Source organism: Pseudorca crassidens, chromosome 20, assembly GCF_039906515.1.
Source record: "Pseudorca crassidens isolate mPseCra1 chromosome 20, mPseCra1.hap1, whole genome shotgun sequence".
Classification (NCBI taxonomy): Eukaryota; Metazoa; Chordata; class Mammalia; order Artiodactyla; family Delphinidae; genus Pseudorca; species Pseudorca crassidens.
Window position 1 is genome coordinate 18,736,893 of NC_090315.1, and position 13,048 is coordinate 18,749,940.

At 50.8% G+C, this 13,048-nt stretch overlaps 1 protein-coding gene across 1 annotated transcript in view; it reads left to right on the plus strand.

Annotated features, from left to right (window-relative positions):
* Positions 1–13,048, plus strand: part of PEPD (peptidase D) — a 114,551-nt gene that overhangs the window by 22,755 nt on the left and 78,748 nt on the right. The window contains exons 5-7 of the mRNA XM_067720967.1: positions 1,491–1,538; positions 2,971–3,032; positions 11,535–11,579. Of these exons, the coding sequence (XP_067577068.1) occupies positions 1,491–1,538; positions 2,971–3,032; positions 11,535–11,579 (155 nt within the window). The remainder of the gene's footprint in view (positions 1–1,490; positions 1,539–2,970; positions 3,033–11,534; positions 11,580–13,048) is intronic.

Below are 13,048 nucleotides of genomic sequence, written 5' to 3' on the forward strand. Positions count from 1 at the left end.
GTTTCACTGGGTCAATTTTTTTTTTTTTTTTAAGGAAGTCATTTATTTTTTTAAGGAAGTAAAGACTTTATATCAGGATGCCCATCAGGGCATACTTTGTAAAGTTAATCATTAGAAATAACGTTAAGTGCCCAGTAGAGGAATGAATAAATAAACTATGCCAGATCTGTTAAGAGAATATGACACAGCCACCACTGTGCTCTCTTTTAACTATGGGCAGATTAACCCATAAGCCTTTTCACTGGTGAAATCTGGACATTTGCAGTACCAGCTTCCTGGGTGGTTCCATGAGATGAGCCTGCAGTGAGTGGCACAGGCTGTGTAATCAGGCGTTCCCTGGACGTTTACCATCCCCCGCAGTAGTGACTGGTAAAAATGGCGTGTTTGAAGAATATTTAATGACAGGAAGTAAGCGAAGCATGTAACTTCATATGATCCAAATGTCATTACAGATCTCTGTTTTTATGTGCAGAGATAAAAAGTCTCAGGGGATGGTTTTGTAGGTGTATTTTATCTTTTTATAGTTTTTGGTATCTTCCAGGTTTTCTCTGGGAGCCTCTCAGTATTAAAAAGCATGTATACATATATGTCAGAACTTATCAAAACGTGCACTTCAAATAAGGTGCGGTGTAGAGTATGTCGGTGATGACTCAGTAAAGCTGTTGAAACAACAAACAAATCCTCACCCCCGCCCTGTGTCAGGTGGGAGCGTGGGGAGGGGGCTCAGTACAGTAGGAGCTGCAGTGGCCAAGATGCAGAGCAGACTGAGGGGTAGGGCCAGGAGAGGAAGAAGGTGGTCCCACCGGGGTGGCCCGCCCCCTTGGGGTGAGGATGTCATGGCCGAGGCAGTGTGACCGGCCGGGGGGCAGTAGAGGAGGGAGTGGACCAACCCGCCAGGGGACCAGAGACCTCAGTCCTGAGCTCAAATTGAGGAAGCGGCTACGATGGGGAGAAGGCGTCCCAGGCAGAGGTGAGCCCAGGCAGAGGCATGGGGAGGTGAGCTTGCGTGGCAAGCTCGTTCAGGGGGTCGGGTGGGAAGCAGCCAGCGTGCAGGGCCCTGAGTGGGCCGTGGAGGGATGGAAAGCGAGGATGTGGGGTTGGGGGTGGCAAGTCCATGTGGTCAGGGGGATGAAGGGGGCAGGGAGGAGGGTGTCTACCCTGGGCACCAGTGCCGAAGAGATTGCCTCAGTGGGTCTTTCATGAGGGACCAGGCAGATGAACAGAGGTGCTAGCCTTGGAGGGCGAGTGGGTCTGGCTCTTAGGAGCTGGGATCTGTGTGGGGCTCGGAGCCAGGGCAGCACGTGGGGAAGCCGGGTTTAGGTTTGAGTCCCTCTCTGTTACCTGATAGCTGTGTGGCTTTCAGAAATCCCTCATTCTCTGTAAACTTCTGCCTTAAGGATGAGCTGTCAGTATTTAATAACGCTGGTACGTCCTCGCCGTCAGGCTTCACGTGGTGGCACTAAAGTGGATTTTTCTTTCTGACCTTTCAGATCGCCAGCGTCCTGACATCACGGAGCCCCTCCGTCCTCCTCACTTTGGTAAGTGGCTGGTGTTCAGGGACCAGGCAGCGTTTCAGTACGGGGAGGGGCTTTAGGGAGCCGCTTGCCCCTGCAGAGGTCAGGGCCGTGGGGAGGATTGAAAACAAGGGTCATTGCTGATAAATAGTGACAGCTCAGTCTGAATTGCTAAACGTGTCCAGGACCACGTCCTCCATTCTCCAGTCGACCTGGGCTGTGTCCTGTCCCGAGGCCACTGTGGACGAGACGCCACGCATACTCCGAGGGTTAAAACCTGACTGGAGGATGTATTTGTGTCAGGTTGAGCTCTTGGGGTTTGTGGACGTAGAATATCAATTTGCTTCCACACTGTCTCTCCTCCGTTGTTGATAGAGAACGTATCAAAACGTGCACTTCAAATAATGTGCAGCGTAGAGTGTGTCGGTGAACACACCCTTTGCATCTGCCCATGAGGGTGCTGGGCTGTGTGGCATCAGATTTTGGACTCGGGGCACTAAATGACGGAGGGCCTGCTGCAGCCTGGGGCAGGCAGGGGTGCACGGCGCACCCTCGCAGGGCGGGGCGAGGGTGCTGAGGCTGTGAAATGGCTCCGAGGAGAAGTCTGCTTTCTTATACTTCAACCTTGGGGAGCTTCAAATGTGAAGAGTATGCAGCCCTTCCACCCTCCCAAAGTGACCCTTCTCTCCTTTGTTAATTGATTTTTACCGAAATAGTTTTCCTCAGTTATTTTTGTTAGCGCTACACGTGATCTCTTTTTTCCACCCTGCAGTTTTGATGGCTGAGAAGAAACGTTATGATTGTGGTCACGGAGGGTTCAGTGTGTTTTTTGGGGGGGGATACAGTTAGACATCGACCTGTAGGTCTTGAGGAAGAATTAAAAGGCGATTTAAAAGGCCTGGCCTCTCTGGGCATGGCACGTTTTCCTCTGAATCTTTTGTTTTGTCTCCGCTCCTGTCTAAGTTCCAGTTGGAGTCTCCTTACAATTAGGGAAAGGAGAGGAATGTAACACAGAGTCTCGGTGTCACGGAGAAAGGCCCCTCCTGCCTGAGTCGGGTCACACCCGCATCTCTGGAAGGGCCGGATTTGACAGTGCTTTTCAGGACACTGTCTGTGGGGAGCGTGTGTGCACACACGTGCACAGGGAGACCAGCCAGCCTTGGGGCAGCGGGGGGATTTGTGGTTGGAGGTGGTCCCGGTCCGAGGTCTTCTCGCCCAGCCTCCACCTGTGCCCAGGCAGCCTGAGCTGGGGTCAGCAAGGTGCTTGGACGGAGGAGGCCTTGCTTTCTCTCCTTTTCAAGCTGCAGTAGAGAAAGAAGGGCTGCCCTTGTGCTGGGGCCCGGCCTGGAGTTACCTGAAAGGCGGGAAGGGATGGGTTGGCTGGGCTGAGGCGGGGGCTCCCTGTCGTCGCCCCGTGTGGCGGGTCTGCGCCCTCACGTTCCCTCTCTCTCTCCAGCGCGGCGTCAACACTGACAGCGGCAGCATCTGCAGGGAGGCCTCCTTCGAGGGCATCAGCAAGTGAGTCCTGGGGCCCCGGGAACCGTCTCCTTTCATCCTCCATCAGCTCACATCTTCACCAGCAGGCTGGCCCAGTCTACAGACTAGACACAAAACACACAAACAGGAGGATGCTACAAAGGGGTTAGATTGGGTGATGCGAGGACATGCTTAGAAAAATAATTTGCCTAAATTCACTCCAACCTTGACTTTAAGGATCGATGCCACTTCCCTGTCAAGCTCTACTGTGAAAGCACAGGCCCGCCACGTGCTTAGGGAAGCCTGGGCAACCGTGCACACACGTGGGGCGGCTGTTTTCCTTCCAGGGACCTGCTCTGAGCTCCGTGGTCTTCGTTTTTATCAGCCCCCTGCCCTCACTCCTAGCCCCTGACCTCCCCCAGCCTGGCTCATAGCTTCCCCTTGTCCCCTGCTGCCCCAGTCCCAGATGGCTGCCCCCTTACCTGCCCTCGCTCCCCAGCGTAGCCCCAGGCCCAGCCCCCCAGCTCTGTTCCCCCTTCTAGGCCTCCCCAGGCAGGAGGGCAGGTGTTGGGCACAGGGAGCCAGCACCTCTCCCGCCTTGCCACCCTCCTGCCCTGGCCCCTGGAGAGTGCCGCCTGCCAGCCATGCCTGTGTCCCCGGGCTGGCTGCTGCCTGGCCCTGCGGGGAGCGGTCTGTAGGACCCGAGGCTGCAGCAGATGAGCCCTTGAGGGGAGGCACCTGCTCCTTGGGGCTGCTGAGTGTGGACAGCTCGCCTGGTCTCCTGTTTCTCCGGCCCGGGCCCCTCCCCCACCCCAGCCTGTACTCTGCGCCCCGGCATCCTCTGTCCTTGGTGGACCGAGGAAGTGCCTTGTAATTATGTATGAGCCCGAGCCGCGGGAATCTGTATGTGTGATGTGTGATGTGATGAGGAGGGATTATGAGCTCATAAATATGTGTCACTTCCCCCAGTGATAAGAGCGGTGGGGCATCAGGTGTGCTTCTTCTCGTCGCACGCATCTCCGCATCCTCTTGGGAGCTCCCCAGAGCGGCCTCGCCTCCCACACCAGCAGCGATTAGCCCAGCTTGTTGAGATGCTGGCCGTGGAGCCGCTGTCTTCCTCCAGGCCCTTGAGGGGAGTGGTACGGGGCACAGCTTCCTGCTGCCTGTCCTGATCCGAGCCTCCCCTCATCCCCCAGCACCGCCCGGTGCGGGGCGGCTCCTGTGCCCTGCTCACCTGCCTACACTCTGGTCCCGTGGGCTGGCCTGTGCAGTCTCGACTTGGGTCTCACTGCCTTGTGGGGAAGCCCTGAGCTAGAAGGAGGGAGCCCTGGAGGCTGCCACGCCGACCTGTTCTGTGACCTTAGCAGAACTTGCCTCTGAGCCTCAGCTCTCCCGCGGGAAGCATGGTGCTGCTCGGGCTTGCCGTGGGATGAAATGAGATCCCGCTTGTCCAGAGCCTGGCGTGGAGCTGGTGCTTAATAAACAGTTGCCCCCGAGCAAGCCCCCATCACGCCCCAGTGCCCCTCTGAGCGTCAGTTTCCCCAGCTGTGTAGTGGGCCAGCAGACTTCAGGATGTCCGATGACAAGACTCCTGGATGTCAGTGAGCTGTGGGGTCTTTCTTGCCCCACCTCCCAGCCGAGGTCTCTGCTGCAGAGAACGCCTTCTCAAGCACCCGGGGCCCAGGTTTTCTGGGGGAGCGGTGGGGGACTCCAGGGGCATCATCACTCTCTGTGAGCAGTGGAAGTTGAGGCCTTGTCCCCACTCCCCCGGGAGGAGTGCCACTGTGAACTGACCTCTCCCTCCACTGAGCAGACCCCAGCCTCTGTGCCCTGCTGCTCCCTGAGTCCCCGTGGCCCCTGCCAAGAGCCCAGAGGAGCCTGTGCTTGGCCAACACCCCACCCCACCTTGGGAGTGTTTTTGGAGAGCCTTAACTTTGCACACTCTCCCGGCTGGCCCTCTCCAACCCATGGTCCAGTGCAGACGGGGGCTGGCTGTGAGCTGCTCCCCAGGCCCCTCGCTGCTGGGCTGAGCACCTGCCCCCATGCTGGGGGGATTCGTTTCCACACCCATGTGGCAGGCTGAGTTTTCTGACTTGGCTGAAGTATCGCAGGTGAGAGCCCTCCCTGCCTTGGGGTCCCCCGGCCCCTCTGTGGTACTGCCTCCCCTCCTGTCCCCTCACACCTGTTCTGGGCCTTATATCCCACTGTGGCACCCTTTGTGTAGCTCTGCCCTTAGGGGTTGCTCCATTTGGGTACCGCCCCCCCATCAGCACCTTGCGGCGCACTGTGGCCACTGACCTCGGGCCCCCTGCCAGCGCCTTCCCTGCAGAAAGTCGTGTCTGTATTCCTGGGGTCTGGGTGCAGCTCAGCCCCCTGTCTCCCAGCCACCCCAGCTCTGCCACTTTTCGGACCCTGCGCCAGGCTGGAGAGGCCCTTGTCCTCCAGAGCCGCTGCGGCTCAGTGACCGCATTCACCTGCCAGCTGTGAGCACCTCCCGCTGTTTGCAGGGATAATAATAGCCTGTTTCCTATGCAAGATGAATCTTGCCGTCGTCCTACTTTCTAATACTCACTCAGCTGCTTCTATCCTCGGCCGCTTCTCACTGCCCTAATGAAGCGCCTTATTCCTGGAATTTTTGCTTTTGACCCTTTTGAACTTCTCTGCAACACCTCCCATCTTGGATCCTTCACTGACCTGGTCTGGCAGATGTTCAGGTTTTGGCCTCTCGGTTTGTCCTGATGGGCCGCCCCAGGCCACCTTTATCCCTTGGCCTGGGGGCAGGAGGGAGCTTGTGATGGAACAGTGGCCTCACCTGTCCACCCAGCTGTGACCTCTCCAGACGTGGCTCCTCAGGGTCGGCTGCCTTGGGCCTGTCACCTCGGTGGGACTGTGGCTTTGGTCCTGGGAGCCCTCAGACCTCCCTTGGCCTTCCCATATCAGGGCCAGGCCGCCTGCTGCCCACGGCAGGGGGTGTGCCAGGTGTCACAGTGGTGGGGTCGCAGGGGACTGGGAGCAGGGAGGCAGAGGCGGGGTGGGGCGGTAGACATGCACTGGGATCTCCCCATGGCCAGGGGCCCCTGGGCTCACCAAGGGGTGTGGCCTCGTCCTCCCTGGGGAGCCAGGGTGTGATTATGCTGGGGTGAAGGGAGCAGGTGGGGACAGTCTGTAGGCCTCGTGCTGAGTTTGACTCCAGCCCCGGCCACAGCTCCCTGTACGGCGGGATTGGCACCCGGACAGCTCCCAGGGAAGGGGTGGAAGGAGCAGGGCCTGTGGTGGGCTCCGGCCAGAGGACAGGGTCAGGTGCTCGTCGCCAGGTGCTGGACTTGAGAGCAGGTTTTCCTCAGACAGACAGACGGACAGACCCTGGCTGTGAAGGGAAAGAGATTATCTGTGGGGGGCCAGGTGGCCTATGGGCCGCCTTCTTGGCCTGAGGCAGTTCCGTCCAAGGCAGGCAGACTGCCCAGGAGCCCTGGGTGGGGGCAGCGAGTAGAGAGCGCTCTGTTTCACGCCGTTGTCTGACGGAGAAATATGGTCGCTGTTTTACATTAGCTGGTTATTCAGGATAAGCACATTTCTTATCTTGTGGCATTTACTTAAATTGCCTTGCATATTTGACGATGATTGGTTACAAATTAATTCCATTTAAATAAGCAGTTAAGTATGAAATTGCTGAATTTGGGGGTTATTAATGCAGGAATATTAATGTTCAGGGGTGTGAATTTTCAAACCCAAGAAGTAGAGGGACATTATTAAAACTCGACAGTTACAATAAAATGCCAGTCTGTGGTGTGGGGACCAGTGGCTTTCTGGTTACTGTTAACTTATGTATCAAGTTAACAGTTTGGATTGAGGTTCTGATTATGGCTCATGGAATCTCCGAGTCTCCTGAGGAGACGAGAACCCGCCCCAGCCCCCAGTGTGGGTGGAGTGGGGGCCTTCTGGGACCTGTTCTCCATCTTCCAGTTAGAAACTGCAGGGAGGAGCCCGGGGGCTGGAGCAGGGCTGGCTGGGCTCACCTACTCACTGTCTATCACCCAGCCCACAGCTAGAGCCCACCAGGGAGGTACCCTCAGCTCCCAGGACATTGCCCACCTTCATGGGCTCTGGTGGGCTTTGTTGTTGTTTTTACACAATTATTACATGCTCGGCATAGAAAGCTCTAACTAGCACAGAGGCGAAAGCAAGGAATGTTCAAATTTCGTTACCTAAGTTAAACCACTGACATGGCCGTGAATGTCTTTTGGACTCTTATGTGTGTGTCTGAGGGTGTTTCTCTGTCTGAATGTGCATTTGTGTGAGTCTGTGTGTTTCTGTTTGTGTGTATATTTGGGTGTTAGTCCATGTTTATGCCTTTGTGTGTGTGTGTGCATGTATTTGCCTGTGTCCATGAATATATATCTGTGTGTGTCTGCCTGCGCCTCTTTTCTAAGCGTATGCCTGTCTCTGTGTGTGTCTGTGTGTTTGCATCTTTGTCTTTGTGCCTGGTCACCTTGCTGTTTGTGTGTGTGTGTGCATGTGTGTGTATGTACGTATGTTTTGTAACGTGAGATTTTACTGGCGTGTTTGGCTTTTGAGGAGATAGGCCATTGCTTTTCCTAGCGTCAAAGTGATATTTGGCAGAATGGGAGACGGTCTATATTGCCGTCTTTATTTATGTCATCTCCTGCTCTGTTCTTCACTCTGAGCCAGGTTGGCTCTCTGTGATCTCTTTGATATTTCACAAGTAGGGCTTGATTCTACAACACTTTGGTAGACTTTGAATTTAGTAGTCTTATTTTTATAGTTAGGGATCCCGAAAGCTTTGAAGATCTGGAATCCTTTCAGCCTGCTAACACCTCCTTCCCTCTCCTCGTCCTTGTCCCTCCTTCAGCCAGAAGTGGGGGTACCAGCTGCACAACGACAGCATTAGATAGGTGTTTTCGAACACCCATCAGTGAGGCCATGGAGGATTCCTGGTGGGTCACAATCCTGTATGCCCTGTGTGATATCCTGGCTTGAGATAGAGCAGGGCTCAGAATCCTGAGGATTGAAGGCTTCCCAAGGCTTCTCTGCTGAGGCCCATACATTGTGCTGGGCCACATGGCGCTTACCTAGCTGTCTCACTGATAGCTTGAGCTCTGAGTCACGCATGACAGAAGTGTCAGGGATGTGCCCCAACCTGATCCTTTTGTCTCCTGGGTTCCCTTTTCAGTTATGTTCATCTTATCAAAGAACTTTTGGCTTTGTAGATTTGTCTCTGTTGTATGTTTGCTTTTTATTTCATTGATCTTTTGCTTTAAAAATGTTCTAATCTCTTTAGGTTTTATTTGTTCTTTCTCTAGTTCATTGAGAAAGAAGAAAGATATTTCTGGGATGGAAGTTTATTTTTATTTATTTATTTATTTGGCTGCGTTGGGTCTTCGTTGCTGCACATGGGCTTTCTCTACTTGCGCCAAGCGGGGGCCCGCTCTTCCTTGTGGTGCATGGGCTTCTCATTGCAGTGACTTCTCTTGTTGCGGAGCACGGGCTCTAGGTGCGTGGGCTTCAGTAGTTGCAGCATGCAGGCTCAGTAGTTGCATCATGCAGGCTTCGGTAGTTGCGGCACGTGGGCCCGGTAGCTCTGTGGCATGTGGGCTCTTCCTGGACCAGGGGTCGAACCTGTGTTCCCTGCATTGGCAGGTGGATTCTTAACCACTGCGCCACCAGGGATGTCCCGGGATGGAAGTTTAGATCATTGATTTTCAATGTTCTTTTCTACTGCCTACCTTTAGAGCTATAAATTTTCCTCTAAGCACTGCTTTAGCGGCATTTCACCAGTTACGATATTTCATGGTTTTATTTTCTGATTTTATTATTTTCTCTTCTTTGAACTGTAGGTATTTAGAAGTTTATTGCTTAATTCCCAAACAATTTTGGATTTTATATTTTTCTGTTACTGATTTCTAGTTTAATTCTACTGTAATCAATGAATATTCTCTGTATTTCAACGCTTTGAAATTTGTTGAAACTTCCAACATATGATATTGTTTCATGATAAGTGTTTCATGTATACTTAGAGAGCACGTAGTCTGCAGTTGTTGGCTGTAGTGTTCTGTATATGTCAATAAAATTAAGTCGGTTAATTGTATTGTTTGTATCTTCTGCAACTTTACTGATTTCTCTGTTTGCTTGTTCTGTCATCAGAAGAGGTATGTGAAAATCTGAAACTATGCTTGTCGATTTATCTGTTTCTCATTTCTGTCAATTTTTATAAATCAATTTTATTAGAATAAAATTTATATACAATAAAATTCATTATGTGTATAATTCAGTAAGTTTTTAAAAACAGCTTTGTCAGAATATAATTCACATACCTTATACAACTGACCCACTTAAACTGTACAACTAAAATGCCTTTTTGTATGTCTATAGGTTTGTGCAGTCATCATCACAATCAATTTTAGAATATTTTCATCACCCAAGAAGAAACCCTGTACCCATTAGCAGTCATTCCCTTGGCCACCACTAATCTATTTTCTGTCTATGGATTTGCCTACTTTAGCATTTGATGTAAATGGAGTCATGCAGTATGTGGCCTTTTATATGTGGCTTCATTCACTAACTGTGTTTTCAAAATTCATCCATGTTGTAGCATGAATCAGTACTTTGGTCATTTTTATGGCTGAGAAATATTCCAGTCTATGGATATATTGGTTTCTGTTTGCATAATATATCTTTTCCCATCCTTTCACTTTCATCTTGTGTCTTTGAGTCTAAAGTGTCTCTCTTTTTTTTTTTGTGGTACGCAGGCCTCTCACTGCTGTGGCCTCTCCCGTTGCGGAGCACAGGCTCCGGATGCGCAGGCCCAGCGGCCACGGCTCACAGGCCCAGCCACTCCGCGGCACGTGGGATCTTCCCAGACCGGGGCACGAACCCGTGTCCCCTGCATCGGCAGGTGGACGCTCAACCACTGCGCCACCAGGGAAGCCCTAAAGTGTCTCTTTAGAGCATATGATTGAATCTTTTTTTATCCATCTATTCTGCCAATCCTTGTCTTTTTTTTTTTTTTGCGGTACGCGGGCCTTTCACTGTTGTGGTCTCTCCCGTTGCGGAGCACAGTCTCTGGACACGAAGGCTCAGTGGCCATGGCTCATGGGCCCAGCCACTCTGTGGCACGTGGGATCTTCCTGGACCGGGGCATGAACCCATGTCCCCTGCATAGGCAGGCGGACTCTCAACCACTGCGCCACCAGGGAAGCCCAATCCTTGTCTTTTAATTGGAAAATTTAATCCATTTACATCTAACATAATTACTGATAAGGAAGACCTTTTTTCTGCCATTTTGTTATTAGTTTTCTGTGTCATGTATTGTTTTTGTTCCTCAGTTTCTCCATTACTCCCTTCTTTTGTGTTTAATTGACTTTTTTGCAGTATACAGTTTTGATTCCTTTTTTATTTCATTTTCTGTATATTTTAGTTTTCTTAGTGGTTACCCAGAGAATTACAAATGACTTCTTAAACTTGTAATAATCTAGTTCGCATTAATATCAGTTGATTTCAATGGTACACAGAAATTATGCTCCCTTCCTTTGTGCTGTTATTGCATACAGATTGCATCTTTATACATTTCGCAGTGACCTACACAGGTTTATCATTATAATTATTGCTTTATGCAGTTATCTTTTAAATCAGATAGGACTTACAAACAAAGAATACATTTACACTGTTTCCGTACTTGCCTACGTAATTACCTTTACCAGTGCCCCTTTTCTCCTTATATGGATCCTAGTTACTCTCTAGAAACTCCTTTCACTATAGTCTGAAAGATTCCTTTTAGTATTTCTTATAAGCTAGGTCTTCTAGTGATGAATTCTCTCAGTTTTTGTTTATCTGGTACTGTTTTAATTTCTCTTTCATTTATGAAGCATAGCTTTGCTGCATATGGAATCTTCGTTGACAGATGGTTTTCTTTTAGCAATTGGAATATGTCATCCTGTATTCTGCCTTCTGGCCTCTGTAGTTTCTGATGAGAAATCAGCCATTAATCTTACTGAAGATCCTTTGCATGTGATGAATTGATTTTCTCTTACTGCTTTTAAGGTTTTCTTTTGACAGTTTGATTATGTGTCTGCGTGTGGATCTCTTTTGAGTTTATCCCACTTGGAGTTCATTGAGCTTTATGGATGTTTACCTTGATGTTTTTCATTAAATCGGCAAAGTTTCTGGCCATTATATTTTCAAATATTCTTCTGCTCCATTAGCTCTCTCCTTTTCTTCTGGGACTCCTATTATGTATATGTTGGTACACTTGATGGAAGAGGCTATGCTGTCTGCCTAGCGAGGGTGGAGGGTGACGTTTTGCAGCCAAGCAGCTTGTTCTCCAGCTGACTACACCTGGAGGACATGGCCTGGACTGCCAAGTCTGCTGCAGGACGTGAGCAGCAGCAGGCCTTCTGTTGTCCAGGGAGTCATGAAGTTAAAGTTCTCTTGGTCAGGCTTTCTCTTGGTATGTCTCGAATGAAGTATTTCTTGCTGGGAGATGATAGACCATGGAACTAATGGACTTGCCTTGTTTTCTTTCTGTAGGTTCAATGTCAACAACACCATTCTTCATCCGGAGATTGTGGAATGGTGAGTATGGCTTGTGGCTGTTTGTTGAGCTCAGCCCAGGAAGGTGAGAGACCCTGCTGTTCCCGCCCACTCCATCTCAGAGAACCCCTCAGACAAGCTGGTCCCTAGAACTCTTCTCTCTCAGCCTCTTTTGTTTTGTATTTTTTGTTTGTCAGTTGGTCTGTTTTTCCAAAAGGGCACACGTCACTCGAATGTCAATTAAATTTCTTTTTCTTTAGGAGTTTTTAAAAGAAATCTTACCATAAATGAGCCAAACGTATATAGCTCAGTTAAAGTAGATAGTGAAAAAGAATAAAAATAAACACCATACATGATCCTATTACCAGAAAGGTAAACATGTTTTCCTCATGTCACGCATATGTCACGACTAGTTGGCATCCTTTTTACGTGTCTTATGTTGCCTGCGCTCTTTTTCTGCTGGTACTGATAGCCCTGCCTGCAGTGTGTTTTCTGCTGGTTCGCAGCAGGGTGAGGTGCCTCTGTGGGCCCTTGAAGAGACCCTCCACCGATGTGCTGCCAGTTTTCTTCCTAAGCCATTGAGTTGTTTGGGTTTTTTTTAACTTATTTATTTATAAAATTTATTTATTTTATTGGTTTATTTTTGTCTGCGTTGGGTCTTCGTTGCTGCGCACGGGCTTGTCTAGTTGTGGCGAGCGGGGGCTACTCTTCGTTGAGGTGTGCGGGCTCCTCATTGTGGTGGCTTCTCTTATTGCAGAGCACAGGCTCTAGGTGCGCGGGCTTCAGTAGTTGTGGCACACGGGCTCAGTAGTTGTGGCTCGCGGGCTCTAGAGCGCGGGCTCAGTAGTTGTGGCGCACGGGCTTAGTTGCTCTGCAGCATGTGGGATCTTCCCGGACCAGGGCTCGAACCCGTGTTCCCTGCGTTGGCAGGCGGATTCTTAACCACTGCGCCACCAGGGAAGTCCTCGAGTTGCTCTTTTATAGCACTAAAACGTGTTTTATTTGTTGTATGGCTGCACTTATTCTGAATGTAGGAGAGCGGAGAGGCAGGGCTTTGGTTGTGTCATCCCCTGACTGGGAGGCGTGTGGACTCCTCACATCTGATCCTAAGGCCATGCGTCAGGTTCCCTGTCTAGTTGGGAGACCTTGCTCACCTGTCTTGAAGCACTTGGGAACACTGTGGCCTGAGGACGAGGATGAGTCAGCCGTTGAGTTTGGGGGAAGCGCAGAGAGGGGAGAAGGAGAGTGTGATCCAGGCCAAGGGGCCACTTGTTCAAAGGCTGGAGACAAGAAAGGTTGGTGGCTTTGTGTGGCCAGACTAGAGCCACACACTGCGGAAGTGGCCCCTGAGGTTGGTTAGAGAGACGGGCAGGGGCCGGGTGGGCCGTGGTGTCTGCCTGGACTTTGTCTTGAGAGAAATGGGAACCAGGGGAAACCTTCAAGGATTTAGGCAGGAGAATGGTAGGATCAGGCTTGCTTTTTTGTTGTTGTTTTTTGTTTTTTAAAAATGT